We start from the raw sequence: 22,281 nt of genomic DNA, 5'->3' as shown, positions 1-22,281 counted from the left end.
GGCTCCAGGGGAACCTGCTGGGAAACAGGCTAAGGCAATCACTGGTGTTTATTCCCTCATCTAGCGAGAGCCAGTTCTTTCCTGAAATAAAACTTTCTGCTCAGACACAATGTTACATCTACATGTGACTTTTTTTTCGTTCCAGAAATATAATCCTTCTCTCAGAGTTACTGTTAATGTACCACTTTTTTTGTGTTATTTTTTTAGACAGGATACTCAGAGAGTGAAGGGCAGGGATCTCCTTTGCACCTGCTGATGGAGGGGGTCCATGGACTGAGGGAAGGGATCCATGGGTCAATGGTGGCGTTTCATCCTGCATTTGTATTTATGGCATTTGAAGGAGAGTCAGCTCCCTCCCATGCACACCACAGAGCCACAAGAGGTGGGATTTTTCTTGAATCTCTTCATCTGTGCTGTCTGTTTATTTGGGGGTGGGAGTTTCAGCTGCAGAGTCACACACTGGTCTTGTGGGTCCTCCCATGCAGCTGTGTCCATGGGAACAAGTGCCCCCAGCACAGGAAAGACATGCATCAACTGGAGCAAGTTCAGTGAAGGGGCACCAACACAGTCAGGTGTGTGGGGGTGTGCACGGGGCTGGAGAACTTTCCACCTGAGGAAAGGCTGAGGGAACACTGTGCAGTATGGAGATGAGAAAGGCCTCGGGAAACCTCACAGAAGCATTTCAGTACCTATCAGGCAGTTAAGAAAAGAGAGCCAGGGTCTTCATCATGGTGCATGGTAGGAAAATGTAAGGCAAGGGACAAAAGTTGAAAGAATGTTCAGGCAGGAGATGAGGTCCATGAGGTCATAACCATAAGGGCACTTATGCACTGGAAGAGGTTGCCCTGAGAGGTTGTGCAGTCCCACTCCTTGAAGGTTTTCAAGCCTTGTCTCCCCCTAAATATGGTCTCCAAACATTGAACAGAACACTCTTGCTCATGCAGAAGGAAGCAAAAGCCTATGGCACCAGCAAAAGCTCTGCCTCCCCTGGGCCCTCTCTCCCCTATGACAGAGGTCTTCCACCAACCCCACCCTTCTTCCACCTCCAGCTTTGGACACTGCGCATGCCTGGCCTGCCCACTTGCCTTCACCACTCACCTTTGTAACCGAGGCCCGACACATATCTTGGCACTCCCACTGTAAGCTGGCACCCACCCCACACCTGGAGTCTACCTGGCCATGGCGGCAGGCAGAGGGCAGGTCCCCTCTGCCCGGCGCTGGGCACAGCTTTTGCCTGGGAATGTCCCCAAGGAGCTCTCTTCATGTGTGTGTCAGCCTGTGGCCTGGCAGGGGTGGAACTGGGACAAGGGCTGCTGTGGCAGGGCTGAGGTAGCTCAGCTGGGAGAGCGTTAGACTGAAGATCTAAAGGTCCCTGGTTCAATCCCGGGCTTCAGCACTGATTTGCTCCTGTAGATTTTTGCAGACACTGACTTCTTCCAGCCTGCCCTGGCCCTCCTTGCTCCTTCACCTCTTAGAGCACTGCCCCTGCACTGTAGCTGCAGATCTGCAGGTTAGAATGAGCCTTCCTCTTGCACTGCAAGCCCCCAGCCTTCCCCTGGACAGGACTCTCCATTCTGTGCTTCATTGGGGTGGTCTCTAGCCGCCCCTCCTTCCCTGCACCACAGCAGATGGCATCTCTCCTTTGCAGGGTCTCTGCAAAGACCCTGTCTCTCTCCTCTTTGCCATTCTTGATGGTGCACAGACTGCTTCCCTTGTCATAGACACATCACAGGAGAAGAGCATCTCTCCTGCTGGCAGGCATTAAGGGGATGGAGCTCAGTGGAAGAGCACCCGCTTCGCATGTGGGAGGTCCTGGGTTCAGTCCCTGGCATCTCCAGGGGTGGTGCTTTTGCCCTGACTGCCCAGCCTCAGGCAGCTGTGGGCTGGAGCTCGGGCACTGCTCCTCCCCAGGCCCTTTGGGCCTGACCTGTCCACCCAGGGCTTGGCTGTGAGGTGGGCAGGGCTGTGGGAGGCCTGTGTGTGCTGCCTCTTCTGAGCCCTTTCTTGGAGGAGAAGCAGGCAGCTGTGCTGGACCTGAGCTCAGGTCACTGCCCTGAATCCTAGACCCACAAACAAGCCAGGGGACAATGCTTGGCAGCAGAGTGTGCCTGCAAGGAGACTTCAGGGAGGGGATAGACAGCAGCAGCACACTACGGAATCCCTTCTGGCTGCACTGGGAGATGTGGTGTGAGGGTGCTGGTCCAGCCCAGGTGTCCTTTGGGACCAGAGCCACACTGCCCTGCTGGGTTTCCAGGGCGAAGGCTCTGGGATTGTCCTGTCTCCACTCTAGGTGGAGATCCCATACCACATGGGAAGCACTCTGTGCCAGCAGGTAAGGGTGTCAGGGCTGGACGAGCATGGGCAGGGCTGTGGGACTCCCAGCTGGAGTTTTGTCTCCACCATCCTTCCACCATTGCCACTGGCTTGAGAAGAGCCTCAGCTCAGGGAACCTGGATCTGCTGAGGTCAGGAACGACCATGCAGAGGTGCGACCGGTGCAGACCTCTTGTTCCTGGGGTATTTGGTGACTCCGTCACTACTCCGTAACTACTGTGCTGGTAGGATCAGGGAGTCACAGGCTGTCCACAGCCATGCACAGGCAGGGAGGGCCAGGAGATGGTGCCTCGGCTGCTCCCCTGGCAATAACACCCACAACCAAAATGGGGCATGAGACATGGACTTTCACTGCAGGGTGCCCAGCAGAGAAATAAGAAAGAAACTCAGAGAAATAAGGCTGCTCTCCTATGGGCTTGAAACAGCCAAGCTCTGCCCAGCATGGGGGCTGCAGTGCTGAGACATGGGGTATCACTCTGACGCCCCTCAGGCAGGTCCTCGGGAGCTGCAGGAACAACCACAGATCTGGGGTACAGAGACAATCTTGCTTTGCTGCAGAGAATGGACCCAGCCTGCAGGGCCTGACAGTTCAGGTCCCCAAATGCCATGAAAAAGGCTCGTCCAGCTCAGGTGTGCTGCCCCCTCAAGCACACACAGGCCTGTGGCTCATCTCCCCAAGGAGGAAGAGGAAAATACCTGCCAAGTACCAGGGTAAGGGAGAAGTATTACACCTGTGGGAGGGCAGAGCTGGCAGTGAGGTGGCACAGGACAGGTGCTGGGTTCCCCACTTGGAGCACCTTGAGTCTGCACGTCAGTGTCCATACTGCCCATAGCCCCCACCATCCTGTGTTCAGAAGATAACACTCCCCCTTTCTTTACTTCACTTTTATACCTTCCTTCGCTGAGATGCAGGGCTGGAGCTTGCCCCCATGGGAGTTTTCCAGGGGATGGAGGCTGTGTTTGCAGTGCCCGTGTATGTCACCCATCACCGTGGGGGTCTCACCTTGGGAACGCTGCTCTCCCATTGGGTCTGCCAGCAGGAAGGCTCTGGGGTATGGGACAGAGGGGTGTGTGTGCCTGGGCTTCTCCCAGATCCCCCCAGGATCACTGCAGGGGTGGAGGAGCTCCCAGCAGGGAATGGGGCAATGCTGAAGTGGGAGAGGATGTTGGTGACAGCCACCTCCTCTCCTCTTCTCTCTAAGGCCAGATCCTGCTGCTTGCATCAGTACTGAGCTCCAGCAACTCCCCACAGGGAACCCTGCCACAGACAGCCAAGGCACCTTCCAGCCCACAGCAGAGGAGCCTTTTGGGGAAGTGCCAGAGGGGTGTGGAGACCCACCAGGACAACCAGGGAGAGCAGTTTGGGCACCAGGTCCTGCCCAGGTGTCAAACACTTCTCCCCGCCTCGTTCCTGCACAAGAGGTTTCTCTGCCCATGGGCACTGGGGCAGCTGAAAGCCACAGCCAAGGAAAAGGAACCCTGGCTCAGCTCCCAGCAGTGCCTCTTTTAGGGGAAGGACACAAAATCTCCTCTGCCATGGAAATGTGCCCACGTGAGCATCCTCCCAGATGAGCCCTTCTCCAGGCCAGGGACTGGACAACAGCTTTTAGCTGTAGCACACATCTCCTAGGGATCTTCTCTTCTCCCCCTGGCCCTCCAACAGTGGTGGGGGAAAGGTGCCCCCATCCCCTCTGTTCCCATCCGTCTTGTACCTACACACAAGTACCGCCCTGACACAAATCCAAACTGACATCCATGGAGAGGCAGAAGAAGAGCGGGGGTGGGAGCTGGAGAAGAGCAGGAGGAGGGGTCCCAGGCAGCCGTGGGGCTTTGAAGCCTCTTCTCAGGAAGGAGGCAGCTCAGTGCCTTGACAAGAGTGCTCAGGGTCTACGAGGGCCCAAGGCAGCAGGAGCAGCCGATGGAGACTGGGGTCCTGGCAGAGCATGAGGAGAGGGAATCCCAGCCCCGTGTGTCCCAGAAAGAATCTCTTCAACCTATGCTGGGGCAGTGGGGAACAGAGCTGCCTCTTATCCATGGTGGGAGGTAATCTGTGGGCCATCTTCCCCCCTGGGGCTGGCTGGGGTGTTCAGGGCAGTGCGGCCACTTCAGGGCTCACTTCTGTGGGGCCACAGCCCAGGACTCACCCTGACATGGCAGCTCTGTCATGGTCTCTGTACTGTGGCACCAGCATGGCCCAGGCCCTGCCTGAGGCAAAGAGCAGCTGGGAAACCCTAGACTGACAAAATGGGTGCTCCCACTGCGGTGCATCACAGGACCTTTCAGAGAGTCATTTTGACTAGAAACTGCCTGTGGCCAGTAGGATGGAAATGTCTCTGTCAGCAGGGTTGTTCCCCAGGGACCATGGGCTCTTGCTGCTCCATAACCTGACTCCAAGCCTGCTGTCCCTGAGACATGCGCATTTCCCCACCTCCATGACTTTGTTCTCTGCTCCTCCTCATCAGCCTCAGGAAGATGCCCTCACACTTGGCCAGGCAAGCACCAGCTCCGGGTCAAAGCCCCCGGAGACTTTTAGTAACAACAAAGATGATACATAGCAAAAAGAGGGAATAAACATAGAGGAAATTCCAGGCAGTTTCTACTGCCCATGGGCCAAGGGACATGGTTCCCTGGTGCTCACAGCTCTCCCAGCTCCACAGACCTCCCTTCTGGTTGCATGCAGCTGCACGGCAGGGATGGGGTCTCATGGCCTGGGGCTCTGGGACTGTTGTGCACAGAGCTCCAGTGTCACAGCCGTTGTGTCCTCAGGGGGATGTGCCAGAGATACCTCTTCAGCATCATCATAGCCCATGCTCCCGAAGGACAGGGGCCACGTGTCTTCTTCAGTTCCAGGGACCCCAGCACTTCTCCAGGAGTGCAGGCTGGCCCCTGCAAGCAGCAAGGCAGGACAATGTAGTTCGGCCCATGGGGTCTGTACAGCATCTTCCTCCCTGCTCCTCACCACATTCAGCTCCTTCTCCTACCCCTAGTCCCTCCAAGGAAAACTCCTGGGACAGGTTCCCCCTTCCCAGGAGGCTGGGAAATTTAGCACTGCTGGTTCCTGGGGTGCCACCCCTTGGGCCACCCAAGTCACTGCTGTCCTGAGACCCCACTCACCTCCGGGTGCAACCCTGGGCTCTGCTCCCTCCTCTGGATCCCCGGCCATTTCCCTCTCTCCCTGACCAGAGGCAACATCCTCCACGGGATCAGAAACCTCCCTGGCATCATCATAACCATCTGCTGGGTCACCTCCAGGTGGGACAAGAACATCTGAAGAGAGAGGGGAGCTGGTGACAGTGAGAAGATATGTCCTGCAGAGCAGAGCGAAGATGCGCAGGGACACAGGGCTGAGACACGGGTATTGGCAGCACCACAGGAGACCCCCATGTCCTTCCCATCTCCAGCGGTGACACAGAGTGACACCTCTGCCCATCACATGTCTTCAGGGAGATCAACTCCTTCTTGCCTCTGTTACCTGGTGCTGAGCCCAGACCATCCTCCTCCTCGCTGACCCCAGGGTAGGGCTGGAGCTGGGTCAGGGACTCCTCTGAATAGGAGCCTGCAGAGATGCACGGTGGCTGTTAGGAAGTGAGCCCCTCTGACCTGCCTCGTGGTCAGTGCTGCTGGGGAAGGGGGACGAACAGAGATGGGGCTGCGTGGGGAGGAGGGCTGGGAAATCCCCCTGCCTCCCTGGGGCAAACCCTGTCTCAAAGGTGCTCCCAGAGCTGCCCTAGGACAGCCCCTTCCCTCACTCCGTGGGTGTCACTTGGGGTGCAGGGGCAGGAAGAGAGGGGCTGTCCTGCTGGGACAGGCAAAGCTGTTTGGGAGAAAGCTCCCCTTCCAGGCCCAGGACCTGGATGGTCTCCCCACAGACCACGTGGCCCCAGTGTCACAAGGACCATGGGCTGGGGGGCTTAAGGGAATCAGCCCGGGGTTGGGGCCAGGGGAAAGGGTCCTGCAGATGTTCCTCCAGGGAGGACCCACACCCACCTGAGCGACCAAACCTCGCCTGCTTCTCCCACACTGGGCTGTAACCGATCTCCTCGTACAGGGCCTCAGGGAAGGGCTCCTGAGCACTCCTGGAGCCTGGGGACAGAGGTAGGGCTGGCAGAGGGACAGGCAGAGGGGCAATGGGATTCAGACTGCCATGCCCCAAACCTGTTTCTTGGGCCAGCCCAGGACTGGCCCAATGGCACAGCCCCACTGCACTGTGCAGGCACAGCCGCCACATCCCCAGTGAGGGCAACATCACTGTGGAGATTATCTGGGGCAGCGTCACCCTCGCATCATCCCATCAGAGACAGTGCTCATGCCCCTCTGGCCCCAGGGTCATGTACCCCTTGGCTGACCCTGGAGCAGCTCCCATGTTTCCTCCACCTGGAGCTTTCCCCTATCTGCCCAATGGGTCTAGAGTAGCCAGGGGTGGGCAGGGCTGGGCAGAGGGGACAGCCTGGGGGCCTGACACCACGGGGATGGACCCTTCTGCCCTGCACTCCTCCCATCATCTCCCTTGTCCCAGAGTCCCTCCCCAAGCACTACCCAGAGCATTGGCAGCCTTGGCCATCTGCCTTCTGCTCACATTTCCCCCAGCCCCGCTCTGGCATTTCTCTCCTCGCCCCATCGCTACCTCCCCCCGCCTCTGGGCTCTCTCCACCCCTTGCTGCTGGTGCCCCACGGCCAGGCACTCAATGGGGTGGTGCATGGGACAAGTGGCAGCACACGGTCTCACCCCCCCAGCTTTGCCAATGCCCCTCACTGACACCCCACAGCCCTTCCAGGAGGTATCTCCCCCTGGGACCGCTGTGGAAAGACCAACCTCTGCGCCCAGCCCTGGTGCATAGAGCTTGCCCAGCCAGGAGGGCCAGGAGCAGGAAGAGAAGGGCCCCCAGAATGATGCAGATGATGACGGGCACTGAGACTCTCCCTCTGCCACTCAGACGGCCCTGGGGGGAATCTGTGTGGGCAAGAATATGGAAAGGCCAGCACCAGGCCTGGGTGAGGTGGGAAAAGCACCATTCCTGACCCCCATCACACAAGGCAGCAGGGGGTGGAGGGCCCCAGGGATGAGCAATGGAGAAACTTCTACCCCAATGAGTAAATTTCAACGTTCCCTACCCTCCTCACCCCCAGACCAGTGCCTTCTCCTGGGAGTTTCACACCCCAGCAAGGAGCCCCTTCCACCCCGCTGTGGGTCACAGTCTTGCCCTGGGGATACCCAGCTGCAGGGGCAATGCAAGTTACCTGCTCGGGGTGGGAGTGCTGCTGTCCTGGGTGTAGCTGCAGAGGAGGAAAAGAAGAGCTGGGCAGAGAGGGTGCGTGTGAGGGCAGCGGGGAGCCTCTCCCCCAACACACCGTGTGTGTGTCTGTGGATGTCCCTGACACATCCCACCCAAATTGCCTCTCCTGCAGTGCTAGAAAGAGAGGGCGGGATAGGGAACAGTGGCTCTGCTCTGGGTGGCAGGCAGGATGGCACAGGCAGCCCAGGGGATAACCCTGGGGCTGCAGGGCCCCACAGGCAATGGCCAGAAGACGTCCAGTTCCACCGAGGCTGCTCCCCACTTGGCACCAGGCTCCTGCACTCTGCAGAAATGTTCTTCCTCTTGGGAGGTTACAGGCCATGCCAGGACCAAGGGGGCAAAAGGCCTTCCCCTGAGCAAGGGGTCCCAGCCCTGCCGCTCACCTGAGCAGTTTACAGCAGCGTCCTCCTTGTGCCGGCAAGCACCGCCATCCCCAGGCCGGGCCCAGCAGTCCTGCAGAGACGGCTCTGTCCCACGGCACTCCACCTGCTCCAGCCAGATGGGGCCCGTCCCCTCCCCAAACGCAGCCTCATGCAGGGCAGACATCGCGGGGCCACAGCCCAGCTGCCTGCACGCCACCTCGGCATCCCGCATGTCCCAGGAGTCGTCACACACTGTTCCCCAAGAGCCACGGTGCCAGACCTCCACTCTGCCCGAGCACCTGTCCTCACCTCCCACGGCACGAATCTTCTCCCTGTCTGGAGAAGGCAAAGACCTCCCATGGCACGGAGACTGCAGGCAGAGCCCTGCCAGACAAGAAGCATCCACAGAGGAGCAGCTCCCTACCTGTGCACCTCGTGGAGTTGGGGCACGGGGCCAGAGGGATTGAGGGCATCTCTGGGCGTCTCCCTGAAGAGGAAACACTGTGGTGAAAGGGCTGGTTTGGGAGATCGTGCAGAAGAGAGCAGAACTGAGCTCTGCTTGTGCCTCCCTCTGCTATCTCGATCACGGCAGCAACTGAACCCTGGTCATTGAGGGGGCACGCACAGGACTGTGGGGGGACCCAGACTGCTCAGCCCCCAAAAGTCCCTGTTTAACAGAGCAGCAGGAACATGTCTATGGAGGGGAGGCTCTTCTGAACCCTGTCTGGTCTCTTCTGAGACCTCACCTGGAGATGCCTCTGCCTCCCCCAGGTGCTGCTGGCAACCTGGGTGGCAATTGCTGCTGGATGTGTGTGGCTGTGATCGCTTTTCTGCCACCAGCAGCAGAAGGGACTGACATGGAAAGGGAAAGCCCCTCCAAGCTCTTTCTCTACATTTGGCCATACCCAGCAGGCAACAGGTGCTGAGGTGACACTGGGGTGCCCAGGTGGTTCAGAGTTACCAGTACAGGTGATGCGGGTCTCCTCTCGCAGGTCTTCACATGACCGTGGGTTCCAGGGAGCAGAGGGACACTGCCAGAAGGAGCTGTTTTTTTCCCCACACTGCACGTAATCCAGCCACGTAGCACCAGACACCATTCCGTAAGGCAGCTGTGTTTCCAGAGTTCCTCCATCCCCGCAGCCCAGCTCCTTGCATGCCAGAGACACCGTGTCGAGAGTCATCGAGTTGGAGCAAATGCTGCCCCACGTCCCGTTGTAGAAAACCTGCAGGCGCCCGGAGCAGCCATCACTGTTCTCCAGCCTCAGGGCCACGAACTCTGGGAGGATAGGCACCAAGGGGGAACAGGCTGGTCTGGGGCTGTGGGACCCAGGACACCCTGCACCCCCCAGGCCCTTATCTGGGTAGGGCCAGGGCCAGCACATCCCCCTTGCACCCAAGTGCAGAGAGAAGTCCCTGATGGACAGACACCCCTGCCCTTCCTGCTAACCCTCAGGGATGGCTGAGCTCTCCAGGGACCCGCAGTGGGACTGAGGGTACCCGTGCATGGGTGTCCACAGGACATGCTCGGGCAGGAGCTCAGAGGCAGCCAGGGACAGCCTTGGCCATGCCTGTCTCTCCTTGTGTCCTGGCCTCCCTAGGAACTAGATTCCCACTACAGCTCCCACCACAGACCTGAGCAGATGACTCCCGCATCCTCTTTGTGCCCGCAGTCGTGCTGCCCCCAGGGCCTGGCAGGGCAGTCCCAGAGAGCAGCTTCGGCCCCAGAGCAGTTCACGCCATCCAGCCAGATCTGCCCGGAGCCTTCCCCGAACTGAGCAGAGCCGGCTGCCTTCACTGCCCCTCCACAGTCCAGCTGGTGGCAAACGACGGCAGCATCAGACAGGTCCCAGCCATCATCACAGACAGTTCCCCAGATGCCCTGGTAGTAGATCTCCACTCTCCCAGCACAGCGCCCAGACCCGTTCACCAGCCGGACCCTCCGGCTCCCTGCAGTGGGCAGAAACCTCGGTTGCTGTCAGGGGCCGGCTGCCTACCCACCCCATCACCTGGGGGGCCCGTGCAGCACCACTCACCCCAGCAAATGACTGCCACGTCCTCCGCAACCCCTGCTGCCAGTGCACTCTCGGGCAGGGAGGTGTTGCAGAGAGACAGGTTGGCCTCGTGCCCTGTGCACCGGACCCCTCGCAGCCCCACGGGACCCGTCCCTCGCTCAGGCTTTGGAGGGTTGTAGGCTGTCCCTGCCTCTCCGCACTGCAGCTGCCGGCACACCACGCTGGCCTCCTGCACGTCCCACTGGTCGTCCAGGACTCTGCCCCATGTCCCGTTCTGGAAGATCTCCACTCGTCCGTCGCACCGGCTCCCTCCACCCACCAGCCGCAGGGATGCAAAGCCGGCTGAGCCTGGGGAGAGCAGAGATGCCACAGCACCCTTCAGGGAGCAGGGTGAGGGGGGATTTTCCAATCATACACAACAAGATTGAGACTTTTGCTGATGAGAAGTGAAGGCAAAATCCTCTCTGCAGCTCACACCCAGGTCTGCTGCTGCTGGGGGCACCCAGGCACCTGCTGCCTGGGTGGTGGGATAAGGCTCTGTAGAGCTCTGTCTGGGGTTGGGATGCAGTTGTCTGCAGCCAGAGAGGTGGAGCACAGCCCTGGAGCCCTGTCCTGGGCTTGTCCAACAGTAGGAGAATGGAGGAGCCCAGGCCTGGTGGTGGTGCTGGGACCTAAGCCACTGCCCTGGGGGCAGATGCTTGCCTCCGTTCAGCCCTCAGCTCTCACAAAGTAGAGCTGTCACTCTGAGCAGGCAAAGCCCTCCAGATGGCTCCTGGGGAAGCCAGGGTTTCTCCAGGGAGAAATTCAGCCTTGCACAGCCATGGGATCCCTGCTTTGGGTGGCCACGTCACACACGAATGGCAAATGGAGTTAATGAAGCATTTTTCCAGCACTCACCTGAGCAAACGACAGCAGCGTTGTTCCCGTGGGAGCATGGTGAGGCTCCCAGGGTGATCACTGGGCACTGTCCCAGGTGGGCTTCTGTCCCGTCACAGTGGAATGAGTCTCTCCAGACGGGGCCAGTGCCTCTCCCAAAATGCTCTCCTCCAGGAATGGACTCAGCAAACCCACAGTTGAGTTGACGACAGAGAACGTGGGCATCTGAGAGATCCCAGTGGGAGGCACAGAGGGTCCCCCAGGTCCCCGACACCTGGACCTCTACCCTCCCTGCACACGCTGTGCTGCCGTTCACCAGGCTGAACCCTGTGTATTGTGGGGACAGAGGAGGAGGAGAGAGGGTGGATTGGTGCTCACATACCCGCAGTAGCTGGCAGGGAGGCCAGAGGGACAGCATGCCTTTCTTCTCCTTCTGCACTATTTTCATGCTGCAGACAATCCCATCATCCCTCCTGTCCTCACACCTGGCCCAGCACGGTCCTTGCTCTGTTCCCCAACCCCTGCCACAGCCCTGGTGGTCAACACCTCCCTGAGTCCTTACGTGTGCAGGTGACAACAGCGCTGTTTGCATGGGTGCAGGGCTGGTCCCTGGAGGACCCTCTGCGGCAGGAGATGAGGCGGGATTCATTCCCCACACACTGCAGCTCTCCATCCCAGATGGGACTGACACCTTCTCCAAAGTGAGCTGGCCCAGCAAAAGGCAGGGCCACGCCGCACTGCAACTCCCTGCAGACAACATCAGCATCTTTGGGACTAAAATGTGAATCACAGACAGTTTTCCACTGGTCCCCGTCATGGATCTCCACACGTCCTGAGCAGTGGCTCTTCCCTTCCACCAGCCGGACAAATCCTGGAAAAAAACCCATAACAACTGGGAGTTCCCAGAGCCCTCTGGCAGTTAAATGCCCATGTCCTGCATCATGCTCAAGCAAGCCATGACCAAACTGCCCAGCGCACATTCCAGAGGAAGTTGTTGGGGGGGTGTTGGTGACACAGGCACATCCAGACCCCCACGCACCCCATCTCTACACCAGCAGAGCACTTGAGGGTGCGTGTCTGTCACAGACTCACAGCCACAGGTGCTGCTCAGACAAACTGCTGCACACAAGGTCCCCTGAGCAGCCTGGCATGGTCCCCCCAGCACTGCCATAGTGTGAGCAGTCTGGATCCAGGAGAACTGGCCCAGATGATAATGACTGCTGCAGCCTGCCTAGCCCCTGCAGAGCTTTGGGCCAGGCAGGACCATCGCCCGGATGCAACCAGAAGCACCCTCTGATCCCAGGGGTGTTCCTGGGGTGTTGGAAGGTTCATTTTAGGTGGAAGATGTCACAGAGCAGAGAAACGGTGCAGCAGCTATCATGCCTGGTGCCTGTGAAGATCCCTCTGATGTCTGTTTGGCGGGGAGGATGTCCTCAGCCAGGGACAGAGTGCTCTGCCTGGAGGTGTCCACAACCGAGATGGATGGCATGACAGAGGGGCAGGAGAGTCCCCCTGGACCCATGCCAGCTCTCAGAGAACAGCAGGCACAGATGAGGGTCAGTAACTGCTGCCAAAGACCCTGTGTCATGGGGCGGTGTGGGGAACCATGGGCAGGCAGGAGAGATTGGGCAGTGGGTCACTGCTGCCTACATGGGACTGTGCCCCAGAGGGCTGTCACAGTCCCAGGGATATATCCCAGTGACAGCCTGTGACTGTGGTGATGCAGGAGGAAGCAGCCAGAGTCGAGCATCTGCCAAGCCTCTAACCCTCGCAAATGCTGGTCCACACAGCCAAGCCTTGGGCACAGGCAGCAAAGGGCTTTGTGGCCACCCTGCTCCATTCCCCAGGGCCCAGCACTCATCCTCTCTGAAAAGCCCATTTGATTCAGGTGAGGTAACCATGTCTGCAAAGGGGAATGACCAAGGAGGATCAGCCATCTCATGCCGTTCCTCCAAGGTGTGTGTGGAGTGCTGAGCAAGTGCCCCTGCGTGTTTCCAGCACAGGGACCCTCAGCATTCTTGGCTGCAAACTGGCAGAATGGGTGGAGATCAGTGAAGCCCAATGGACACCCCGGGGAAGGATGGAGGATTCATCTGCAGCCCAAGACACTGACTGAGGGTGACTGAGACACTCTGGCGAGGTCAGATCACCCTGGGGTAGGATCCCTCTGGGCCTTCCCCAAGGACTGGGGACATCAACAATGACAGTCCCAGCCTGGCAGTTAGACCAGCACCACTGGGCCCTGCTCTGGTGTCCCCTTGTTGCTCCCTGAGAACACAGCCACGGTCCCATCCCCCATCCCAGACCCAGAGGTAGGCAGCAGGCTGTCCCCTTACCTGAACAGATCACTCCAGCATCCTCACTGTGGTCACAGTCATGTTCACCCCATCCTCTGTGTTTGCAGTCAGACAGGGCAGACTCGGTGCCTTTACAGCCAACCTCATCCATCCAAATAGGGCCAGATCCTGCCCCAAAGTGTCCATCCTCGGGAGCTCCAACAGCAGACCCACAGCCCAGCTGCTTACAAACCACTGCTGCATTGTTCATGCTCCAGCTGTCATCACATACGGTCCCCCACTCGCCATTGTGTTTCACCTCCACTCTCCCAGCACAGAGACTGCTGCCATCCGCCAGCCTCACCTCCTCAGCTCCTTCAAACACCAGCATGGGATGCGTCAGGAGAGTGCCAAACCCCAGCACTGCAGGTCTGGGGGAACCCCCTACGTGCGCCGAATCACAGGTACTGGGGTAGGAGCCCTCTATCTCTCCCTCTCTCCTCCAGGCTCTCCCCAGATCAGTGCAGGGGTCCTTTTTATCCCCATGGACTGCACAAGGCTGTGGGTGCCCAGTTCCGTCCCAGCTGTGTCACTCGCCATCCCACTGCACAAGGCAGCTCTTCCCACCCCAACAGCCACCTGCCCCCCACTCACACCCACCCACACACTGCCAAGCACTGCACTGGACACCCTCTACTCCCCAGCCTGGCACCCCCTCAACAGCTCCTTGTACCCAGGCCTGCAGCTTCCAGCACCAGACTGCACCTGCCCCAGCACCATCCAAACCCACCCCCACCCCCAGGGCTTTTCACGTTCCCAGGGAGCACTGAGACGATTCTGAGGATCCCCCAACCCATGTCCCCTCCTCACCCCTGGTGTCAGCCCAGTCCATGCCCTGGGCCAAGCTCCCCAGGAAGGATGTCTCTCTACTGTAGATGCCCCAGTCCCCTTCTCTCTGTGGGGTCCAAACTGCTCTCATGGGGTCAGGGGGTCCCCTGGACCAAAGGGGCAGTGAGCAGCACGCAAACCCTCCGAGGTACCCTAGAGCTCGGCAGTGCCCTGGGCATCTCTGGGTGCCGCCATCACCAGCTAGGCCACCACCAGCTCCAGAGGCACAGTGCTGGGGAACAGGGCATCCCAAAGGGGTACCCCAGGACAGGGTGTCTATGAATCCAGCCAGGCACAGGCTGCCCTGAACACTGGACCCTTGGAAAAAGAGCTATTCTTGCCAACCCAGATGGGAACAGGGAAAGGCCCAGGGTCCCTGGACCTGAGCACCTTCTGCCCCTCATCTCAGTAGCACCTGCAAAGAAACCCCATTCCCAGAAAAATCCCAATGACCACACTGGTACCTGCTGGCCCTGGGCTGTGGGACAAGGGAGTTGACACTTACCCCTGCACAGCTGTACCCAGAGGAGAAGCCACAGCACCTGCGGGAACACCAGTCCCTCTGTCCCCATCCTGAGCCTCCTGCCCTGCCAGCACACCACTGCTGCGCCCCACTCCCTGTCACAGCTCCCGGGAACTCACAGGGACAACAGCAATGGGAGGGTTATATATCTGCAGATGCCAGCCCAGCTACAGGAGGAGCCAATTGAAGCAGCAGCACCTTTTTAGACATTATCGGGAGCCATCTCCCCTCCGACACAGCCCAGCCCTCCAATGAACTTCTCCAGCACCATTCATGACCATATATGAGAGGTGGCTCCGCTACAGGTGTCACGTCACTGTGGTGGTGGGCCGACACAAGACAGGGCCAGTTGTGGGGTGGGAACAGGTTTTTCACCCCCTGAACCGTGCCATGTGGACTAGGAGCACTAAGCATCTCCTGCACCGGGCACATCCAAGAGCCCCAGAGGCGAGTGTACAGCCACCCCTGTGCCATGGGAATCACAGGGCTGAGACTGCACCGGGGGCTGTGTCAGGAAGGGAAGGAAACAGCCCCTGCCCCTGCTTCAGACCCCGCTTTGCTGGGAGCAGCAGCTGGGAAAGGGCCTTGGCCAGGGGAAGAGCTCCATTCCACGAGTGCCGGCTCGTTTGTCCCTCCCTGGAGAGCCCCATGGTGGGTCCCTCGCACAAGCCGGACACGGAGCTGGGACATGTCCCTGCCCAGCAGCAGACATGCAGCCCAGAGGCTCAGACACATCCCTGACTCTCGGCATGTCACCGAGGGGCCGTTATTCCCCGCGGGTGGCTCGGGAGCTGCAGCCTGCAGGTGCACAAACCACAGCCCACGTGGCCTCGCAGCTCTCCCCGCGCTCCGGAGGAAGTCTGTGGTTTCCTCCTGGCGCCGTGCCCAGGCACATCCCTGTGGTGCCCCCGAGCCACCCCTACTCCGACTGCTCCAGCCAGGGCTGCAGGGGCTGCTCCTTTGGCCTCGCAGAGACGGGGCCGAGGGGATCCCGTCCCCTCTGATGCCCTTGTGACAGCACACGGCCGCTCTGCACCGAGCCCCGCAGCCATGGGGTGCCATCGGTGACGTGAACACTGCCATCCTCCCACAGGCACCGCTCTGTGCTCATGATTTATATTCATGGTGACCTCACACCCTTCCTACTGCCACCACTGCGTGTGCCTGAGTTACAGTGCCACATGTGTGGTCGCGGTGGATGGACTTCTGCTAACGATGGGTCTTCCAAAAAGCCATGTTTGGTTGTGGTCTGAATATTATTTTGGTGACACCAGAAGCAACGACCCAAGCTATGTGCCAGCCCCTGGCCTACCAGCTATCCAGGCACGATTGACATCACAAGTTCATCCATACACAGCCACGTGCATACTCCTAGCCTATCTGCTACTCAGCCACAGGTGATGTCATAGTGTCTGCATCTGACATGGGCCTGCTCCTGCCCTATCAGCTATTCAGACACCAATGACCTCAAAACCACCAACACAAACTAGGGGCCTGCTCCTGCCCTATCAGTTACTCAGGCAGCAGTGACATTAGAAGCACCTACACGTGCCATTGGCCTACTCCAGGCCTATGAGCTGCTCAGGCAGGAGTGACCTCATGAGCACAAACACAAGCCATGGGCCACCTCCTGCTCTATCAGCTACTCAGGCACCAGTGACCTCACACATACGTGTACATCCATTTGCCAGGTTCTTGCTGTTGCTGTAGTCTGCCTCTGGTGACCTTACAAGAACCTCTAAGGGCCATGAACCTGGTCCTGGCCTATCAGCTCTTCAGCCCAGAGTGACAAGTACATACCCAAGCCATGTTTCTCCCTGTCCTGGTTTCAGATCGGACAGAGTTGCATTCCTAGTAGCTGGCGCAGTGCTATGTTTTGATTTCAGTATGAGAAGAATGTTGATAACGCTGATGTTTTCAGCTGTTGCTAAGTAATGTTTAGTCTAAAGTCAAGGATTTTTCAGCTTCTTATGCCCAGCCAGCAAGAAGGCTGGAGGGACACAAGAAGTTGGGAGGGGACACAGCGAGCGCAGCTGACCCAAACTGGCCAACAGGGTATTCCATACCATGTGATGTCACATTTAGTATATAAACTGGGGGGAGCGGGGGCAGGGGGATCGCCGCTTAGGGACTAACTGGGCATCGATCGGCAGGTGGTGAGCAATTGCACTGTGAATTCTTTGTACATTCCAATCCTTTTATCATTACTGCTGTCATTTTATTAGGGTTATCATTATCATCATTAGTTTCTTCTTTTCTGTTCTACTAAACTGTTCTTATCTCAACCCACGAGTTTTACTTCTTTTCCCGATTTTCTCCCCCAGCCTCTGGGCGGGGGGGTGAATGAGTGAGCAGCTGTGTGGTGTTTAGTTTCTGGCTGAGGTTACACCATGACACTCCCTCTTGCCTATCAGCTACTCAGGCACCAGTGAGCTGGCCACCACATCACCACCTACTTGCTATCTGCTTGTCTGTGAGATGCAAAGGCACAAGTGACCTCACAAGCTCTGACACAAGCCACGCCCCTCCTCTTGGCCTATCAGCTAGTCAGGTATCAGTAATCTCACAACCACTTACACAAGCCACGCGCCAGCTCCCAGCCTATGATCTACTCAGGCACCAGTGACCTCACAAGCCCATAGCAACCTATTTTCTATGTGCTCGTCTGGTGGGGTGACCCCATGTGGCAGCCCCCACCCAGTCACTTCCTCACTCCCCACCGGTGGGATGGCGGAGGAAAACGGAAGGACAAAAGTGAGAAAAAAATCTCAATGGTTGAGATAAAGACAGTTTAATAAGTGGATTACTTCTTCTACCTTGAAGAACGCCCAGCACTCCCCTAGTTCTATTGCTGACTATGACAACATATGGTGTGGAATATTGCATTGGTCCGTTGGGGTCAGCTGTCCTGACTTTGTCCCTTCCCAGCCTCTTGCCACCCCCAGCCTCCTCGCTGTCGGGGCAGACTGAGAAACAGAGAAGGCCTTGATGCTGTGCAAGCACTGCTCAACAGTAGCTACAATGTCAGTGTGTTATCAGTCAACACTCTTTTGAGCACCAAGGAAAAGTTCAGCACCACAGGGGCTGCTAACAAGAAAACTAACGCCATCCCAGCCAGACCCAGTACAATCTTTACACCTTCTTCCCTCCCGTTTACATCCCGCTCAGGTCCTACAGGATTCAATACATTTACATCCACCATCACCACCCCCTTCCCCATCCTTTGACATGACACACACACAGCATACTGGATTTGGCTGGTGTGGCTCAGGTGGACCTGCACAAGTGCCAGCACGCTCCTGACCTCTCCCCTCTCTCAGTCAGCCAGAGCTGTTTGAAACATTCAATCAGGTTATCAACCTGAGGACAAGGAAATGTGTATAGCACCAGTCTGCACCCCACAGTGGTCTTACGGGTAGCTGTGAGATCCCCCACAACCCCATGGGGAAAGGGAGTTCCCCACTACCACCCTCCCTCTCTGCTTGGAACCTCAAAAGCCACTTTTGCAGTTCATGGGCTCACTGGCTAGTTTCTTTCATCCACATGGTCTCTTTTGAGATCATCTTTGGGTCTTTTCCGTATTGCCCCCACGCACGTATTTTTCTGAAGCTGGCATTTTGTCCTGCTTTTCCATGTTTGCAGATGGCATTGCCTGTGTCTTGCAGCACTGAGGAAAGCTCAGAGTCTGCCCCAGTAACCCTGCATGGCCATCCTGCTTCGCTGGGCTGGGATGTGGGGGACTCCTAGGCCGGTTCACGGGATGGGATGCTTCTTGCTATGTTAACAGGATTTGCACTGAGGGCTCCTTGGTGACCGCCTAGGAGGGGGCCATAGCCCTCGGGCATGTTCCACCTTGTCTGTGTCCTCCCCACCCTCTTGAAATTCCCCCCAACCCAGACATGTCTGGACTTCTGCAGCCTGGTAAAGGCCTGGTAAACCTTGACCCACCCTTGTACTTTTCTTTCTGTTCACATTTAAACTCTAATTGTTCATTCCATTAGCTCTTATTAAAGGTTTTATCCATTTTATACCTATGTTATAATGGCTATAAATATTTAATTTCTCCAGATTTATACATGGTTTTTATATATAAAAATACATATACATATAAACGTATACGTATATATATGCGTACAGAGGGGTATATATATTTAAAATACAGTATCTATTCATAAATACATAAAAAAATATTTATACGTATTTGTACACTCACTGATATATATGTATATGAAACCAAAAATCTGTATATTGTAGTACAGTTATATATTTTGATAACTGAGCACTTCCTTGTCCAAAGCAGGCAGGCAGCCAATCACAGAGCTGCATGAGAACATGTGGGTATGACGGTGTCCTGGTTTCAGCTGGGGTAGAGTTAGTTGCTGGCTGGGGTTAAACCATGACAGTCCTTTTTGACGCCCAACATGGGGCTCGAAGGGTTGAGATAACAACGAACCTGACCAGAGCTTGTTAAACCAGATCTGTTATAAGCATTCATTCCATTGCTCTAATAGTCGCTGGTCACTATGTTGATTTATGTGTTCTTAGAGTTGTTGCCCTGTTTTTTAAAGTTCTGTTATCTATCACCTCGCTTGCTTTATGTAGTCCCTCTTCTGCTGCTTATCATCCGTGGGAGGTGGATTAAGGCTTTCACTTTGATGTATTGTATAACATTAGTTTATGGTATAATAAAGTCATCAGCTGTGGGATTAAGCCGGTATTTGCAGTCAGCATTGTCACCTTTATACTGCGGGAGCCATCTGAGCCATTAATAACTACACCATTTACCTTTCCTCCTTGGAAAGCCAATCTATGGTTGGGGTGTTGGGGGATGCAACGAGTCTACGGAATTCCTGACAGTTCGAGAATAGCACGGCCTTGAGCAGCTTGTAGTATATCCTTGAGAAGTCTGGAAAGATCCAAGAAGACCAGTACGAAAACAAGATAGTGATAAGAAGAACCATCCTGACAAACTCACCAATCATGAATTGTTAGTTACTAACTAAGCCATTCATATACTAACACATACTCTGAAGAAGGGGATAAAAAGGTGTGTTAGAACAATAAAGTAGCCATCTTGCATGATCTATTGCTTGTCGTGTCCATCTCTACTGCGACAAATGGTGACCCCGATGCGCCTGAGCGAACAGATCATCTAATGGCAAAAAATCCAGCACTAGCGAGAAGTATACCAGCGGCGACGAGAGCTGCGAAAGAGTATACCGGCAGCGAGAAAAGCTGTGAAGCTGAGAGCAGTGGAATCTGCCTGGTCCGGACCTGAGCCTAGACACCTAGTAAGGTGAGCCACCGGGGACTAAACTGTTAGAATGGGGCAGCAATTAACAAAAGAAAAAGAGATGTTTTTGCCTACCTGGAAAGCCCTATTAAAAAGAAAAGGGGTCAAAACCCCAGAACAAAGCCTGAAAAGGATTTTAATATGGTGTAAGATGCAAGGCTTTACAGCCAGAACAGTTACTTCATTCAGTGTGGATGCATGGCAAGCAGTGGGCTGGAAAATGTTTGATGAGATCTCTAAAGGACAGAAAGAGCTCTGTAAGTTGGCGATCGTATGGCGTCTATTACGTGAGACCCTGAAGGAATGGAAAGCAGAATGTGATGTGAAAGATCAGCAAAAGAAAGATGAGAAATCAGAAAATGTTATCAATGAAAAAGTTTTTGCTCAAGTAACAGCTGCGGCCGATGCTGCAATATCAGCAGTTGCGGGCAGAAACCCTCTCATGAGCAAAATCAGATCATACCCTTATTCACCTCCTCCTCCTATGCCATTAATTACTTTACCGGGCGATGAGGGGCCCTCCTCACCTACTGGTGCGGCAGCGGAAGGGGTGACTCCATCAGCCCCCCCTGAGGAGAAAAATGCGGTGACTAACACCGAGCTGGAACGTGCGGGCCGTAATGAAATTGAGGGCCGAAAGGACAGTGAGAGTCAAACCGAATATGAGGGCCGAACAGAAAGTGAGAGCCAAAATGAAACTGAGGCAGAAAAAGCTCTAATTGACGCTATGCGATCTCTGCAGCTCGCAGATAAAACCATACCGAAAGAACCCCTGCCATGGACTCTCCCTCCATCCACAATAACTGTAGTCCCAAGATCCCCTGATCAATTCTGGGAGGGAGTTAGAAGATGTGCTGCCGACTCTGGCAACTGGGATCTAGTAGAACGCCTCAGCCCGTGCTCTCTAACACCAGCATTTCTAAAGCCTCTAGATAACGGAGCAGAGGCTCCTGTTACATTTCCTGTTTTCAAAGCTGCTGCAGGCACAAACCAGCACAATGAGCACAATCCAATAGGCTGGAGCGTAGTGCAGGATTTGCAGAAAAAAGAACAAAAATTTGGAATCAATTCTCCTGAGGTAATGCAGGTTATTCGTATAATCAGCACAGATCTGCTGTGTCCATATGACATTATGCACCTTGCGCAAGTGCTGTTTCAGCCCGTACAATTGCAAGTATTTCAATCCACCTGGAGGCAGATGGCACGCACAGCGGCGCTGCATAATTCACGACTGCCACAGGGTGACCCGAGATTAGGCCTTGGAGAGGATGCTTTGCTTGGTGAAGGGCAGTATAGTAACCCTCAGCTGCAGGCGACATGGCCTCCGATGGCTCTCAAACATGCCCAAAATATAGGCCTTATGGCAATAAAGCGAACCATGGATACGGCAGCTCCAAAGCAAAAATACATCACTATCTGCCAAGGCCCCACAGAACCCTTTTTACAGTTTGTAGAAAAAATATCTGCTGCCCTGGAAAAACAGGTAGAAGATGAGGTCTTAAGACAAATGCTATGCAAACAGTTGGCAAAAGATAATGCTAATGAGGACTGTCAAAAGATCATACAGGCTCTGCCAGGAGATCCTTCTGTTCCCTGACGTGGTAGCTGCATGTTCTAAAGTTGGGACACTGGAACACAGGGTGGCCACCCTAGCCAATGCTATGAGAAATTCTGGAAAGTGCTTTGGGTGTGGCAGTGAAGGGCACATCACGGTAACTTCTCCACACAAAACATCACCAGGTAAACAACCGGTGCACCACTCACCGGAGATTACTTGCAAGAAATGTGGGAAATTAGGACATTTGGCAAAACAATGTCGTTCCAAATTTCATGCTAATGGACAGCTGCTACAGGAAAACCACAAAACGAGTGCGAGAGGGCGCGCGAGGAGAACAAATCCCCTCCCGACAGCTGGCCAATTCCTCTCTGCGAACAATTGTCAGCTGCAACAGCTGGCTCAGCAGGGTTGGATGTATCCACCGCCAACACAGTAACTCTAGTCACGAAAGATATGGTTAAGGTCCCTCTTAATGCAAGGAGTCCTATAGGACGGGGACTGAGTGCATTGCTACCAGAAAGATCAGGTAGCACGTTAAATGGAATAATCGTGCATGTGGGAGTTATTGTTGCTGCTTTTACAGGTCAAATTTGTGCAATGATTTCGACCCCCTACCCGCCAGTAACAATCCCTAAAGGTACTCGCATTGCTCAACTTGTTCCTTTTTCGAGTTCTATTTCAAGAGCAGAACACTGACTGTGATGCGATGGAGGCTTCAGCTCCACGGGAACCCCTCAGGTCTGCTGGTCTCAGACTGTCTCATCATCCTGACCACATATGACGTGCACGCTGTCGAATCACGGAAGATCTCCGACTCCAGTAAGGCTTGCAGGGCTCCTGGACACCAGAGCTGATATGACTATTAT

The 22,281-nt window shown here is 55.9% G+C and overlaps 1 protein-coding gene and 1 non-coding gene across 2 annotated transcripts in view; one reads left to right on the top strand and one right to left on the bottom strand.

Moving 5' to 3' along the window:
* Positions 1–1,323: 1,323 nt before the first annotated feature.
* TRNAF-GAA (transfer RNA phenylalanine (anticodon GAA)) lies at positions 1,324–1,396 on the top strand. The gene has a single exon. It is a non-coding gene; the product is annotated as a tRNA-Phe (tRNA).
* A 5,793-nt stretch (positions 1,397–7,189) lies between these two features.
* LOC126036931 (deleted in malignant brain tumors 1 protein-like) overlaps positions 7,190–22,281 on the bottom strand; it is a gene marked incomplete at its 3' end in the record, with an annotated part of 180,998 nt that continues 165,906 nt past the window's right edge. The window contains exons 7-15 of the mRNA XM_049797164.1: positions 13,214–13,528; positions 11,440–11,748; positions 10,899–11,204; positions 10,023–10,349; positions 9,622–9,936; positions 8,951–9,265; positions 8,011–8,325; positions 7,572–7,607; positions 7,190–7,284 (exon numbers count right to left, since the gene is read on the bottom strand). Of these exons, the coding sequence (XP_049653121.1) occupies positions 7,190–7,284; positions 7,572–7,607; positions 8,011–8,325; positions 8,951–9,265; positions 9,622–9,936; positions 10,023–10,349; positions 10,899–11,204; positions 11,440–11,748; positions 13,214–13,528 (2,333 nt within the window). The remainder of the gene's footprint in view (positions 7,285–7,571; positions 7,608–8,010; positions 8,326–8,950; positions 9,266–9,621; positions 9,937–10,022; positions 10,350–10,898; positions 11,205–11,439; positions 11,749–13,213; positions 13,529–22,281) is intronic.

This window comes from Accipiter gentilis, unplaced genomic scaffold (assembly GCF_929443795.1).
Source record: "Accipiter gentilis unplaced genomic scaffold, bAccGen1.1, whole genome shotgun sequence".
NCBI lineage: Eukaryota > Metazoa > Chordata > Aves > Accipitriformes > Accipitridae > Astur > Astur gentilis.
This window is presented reverse-complemented; position numbering and strand designations above follow the sequence as displayed.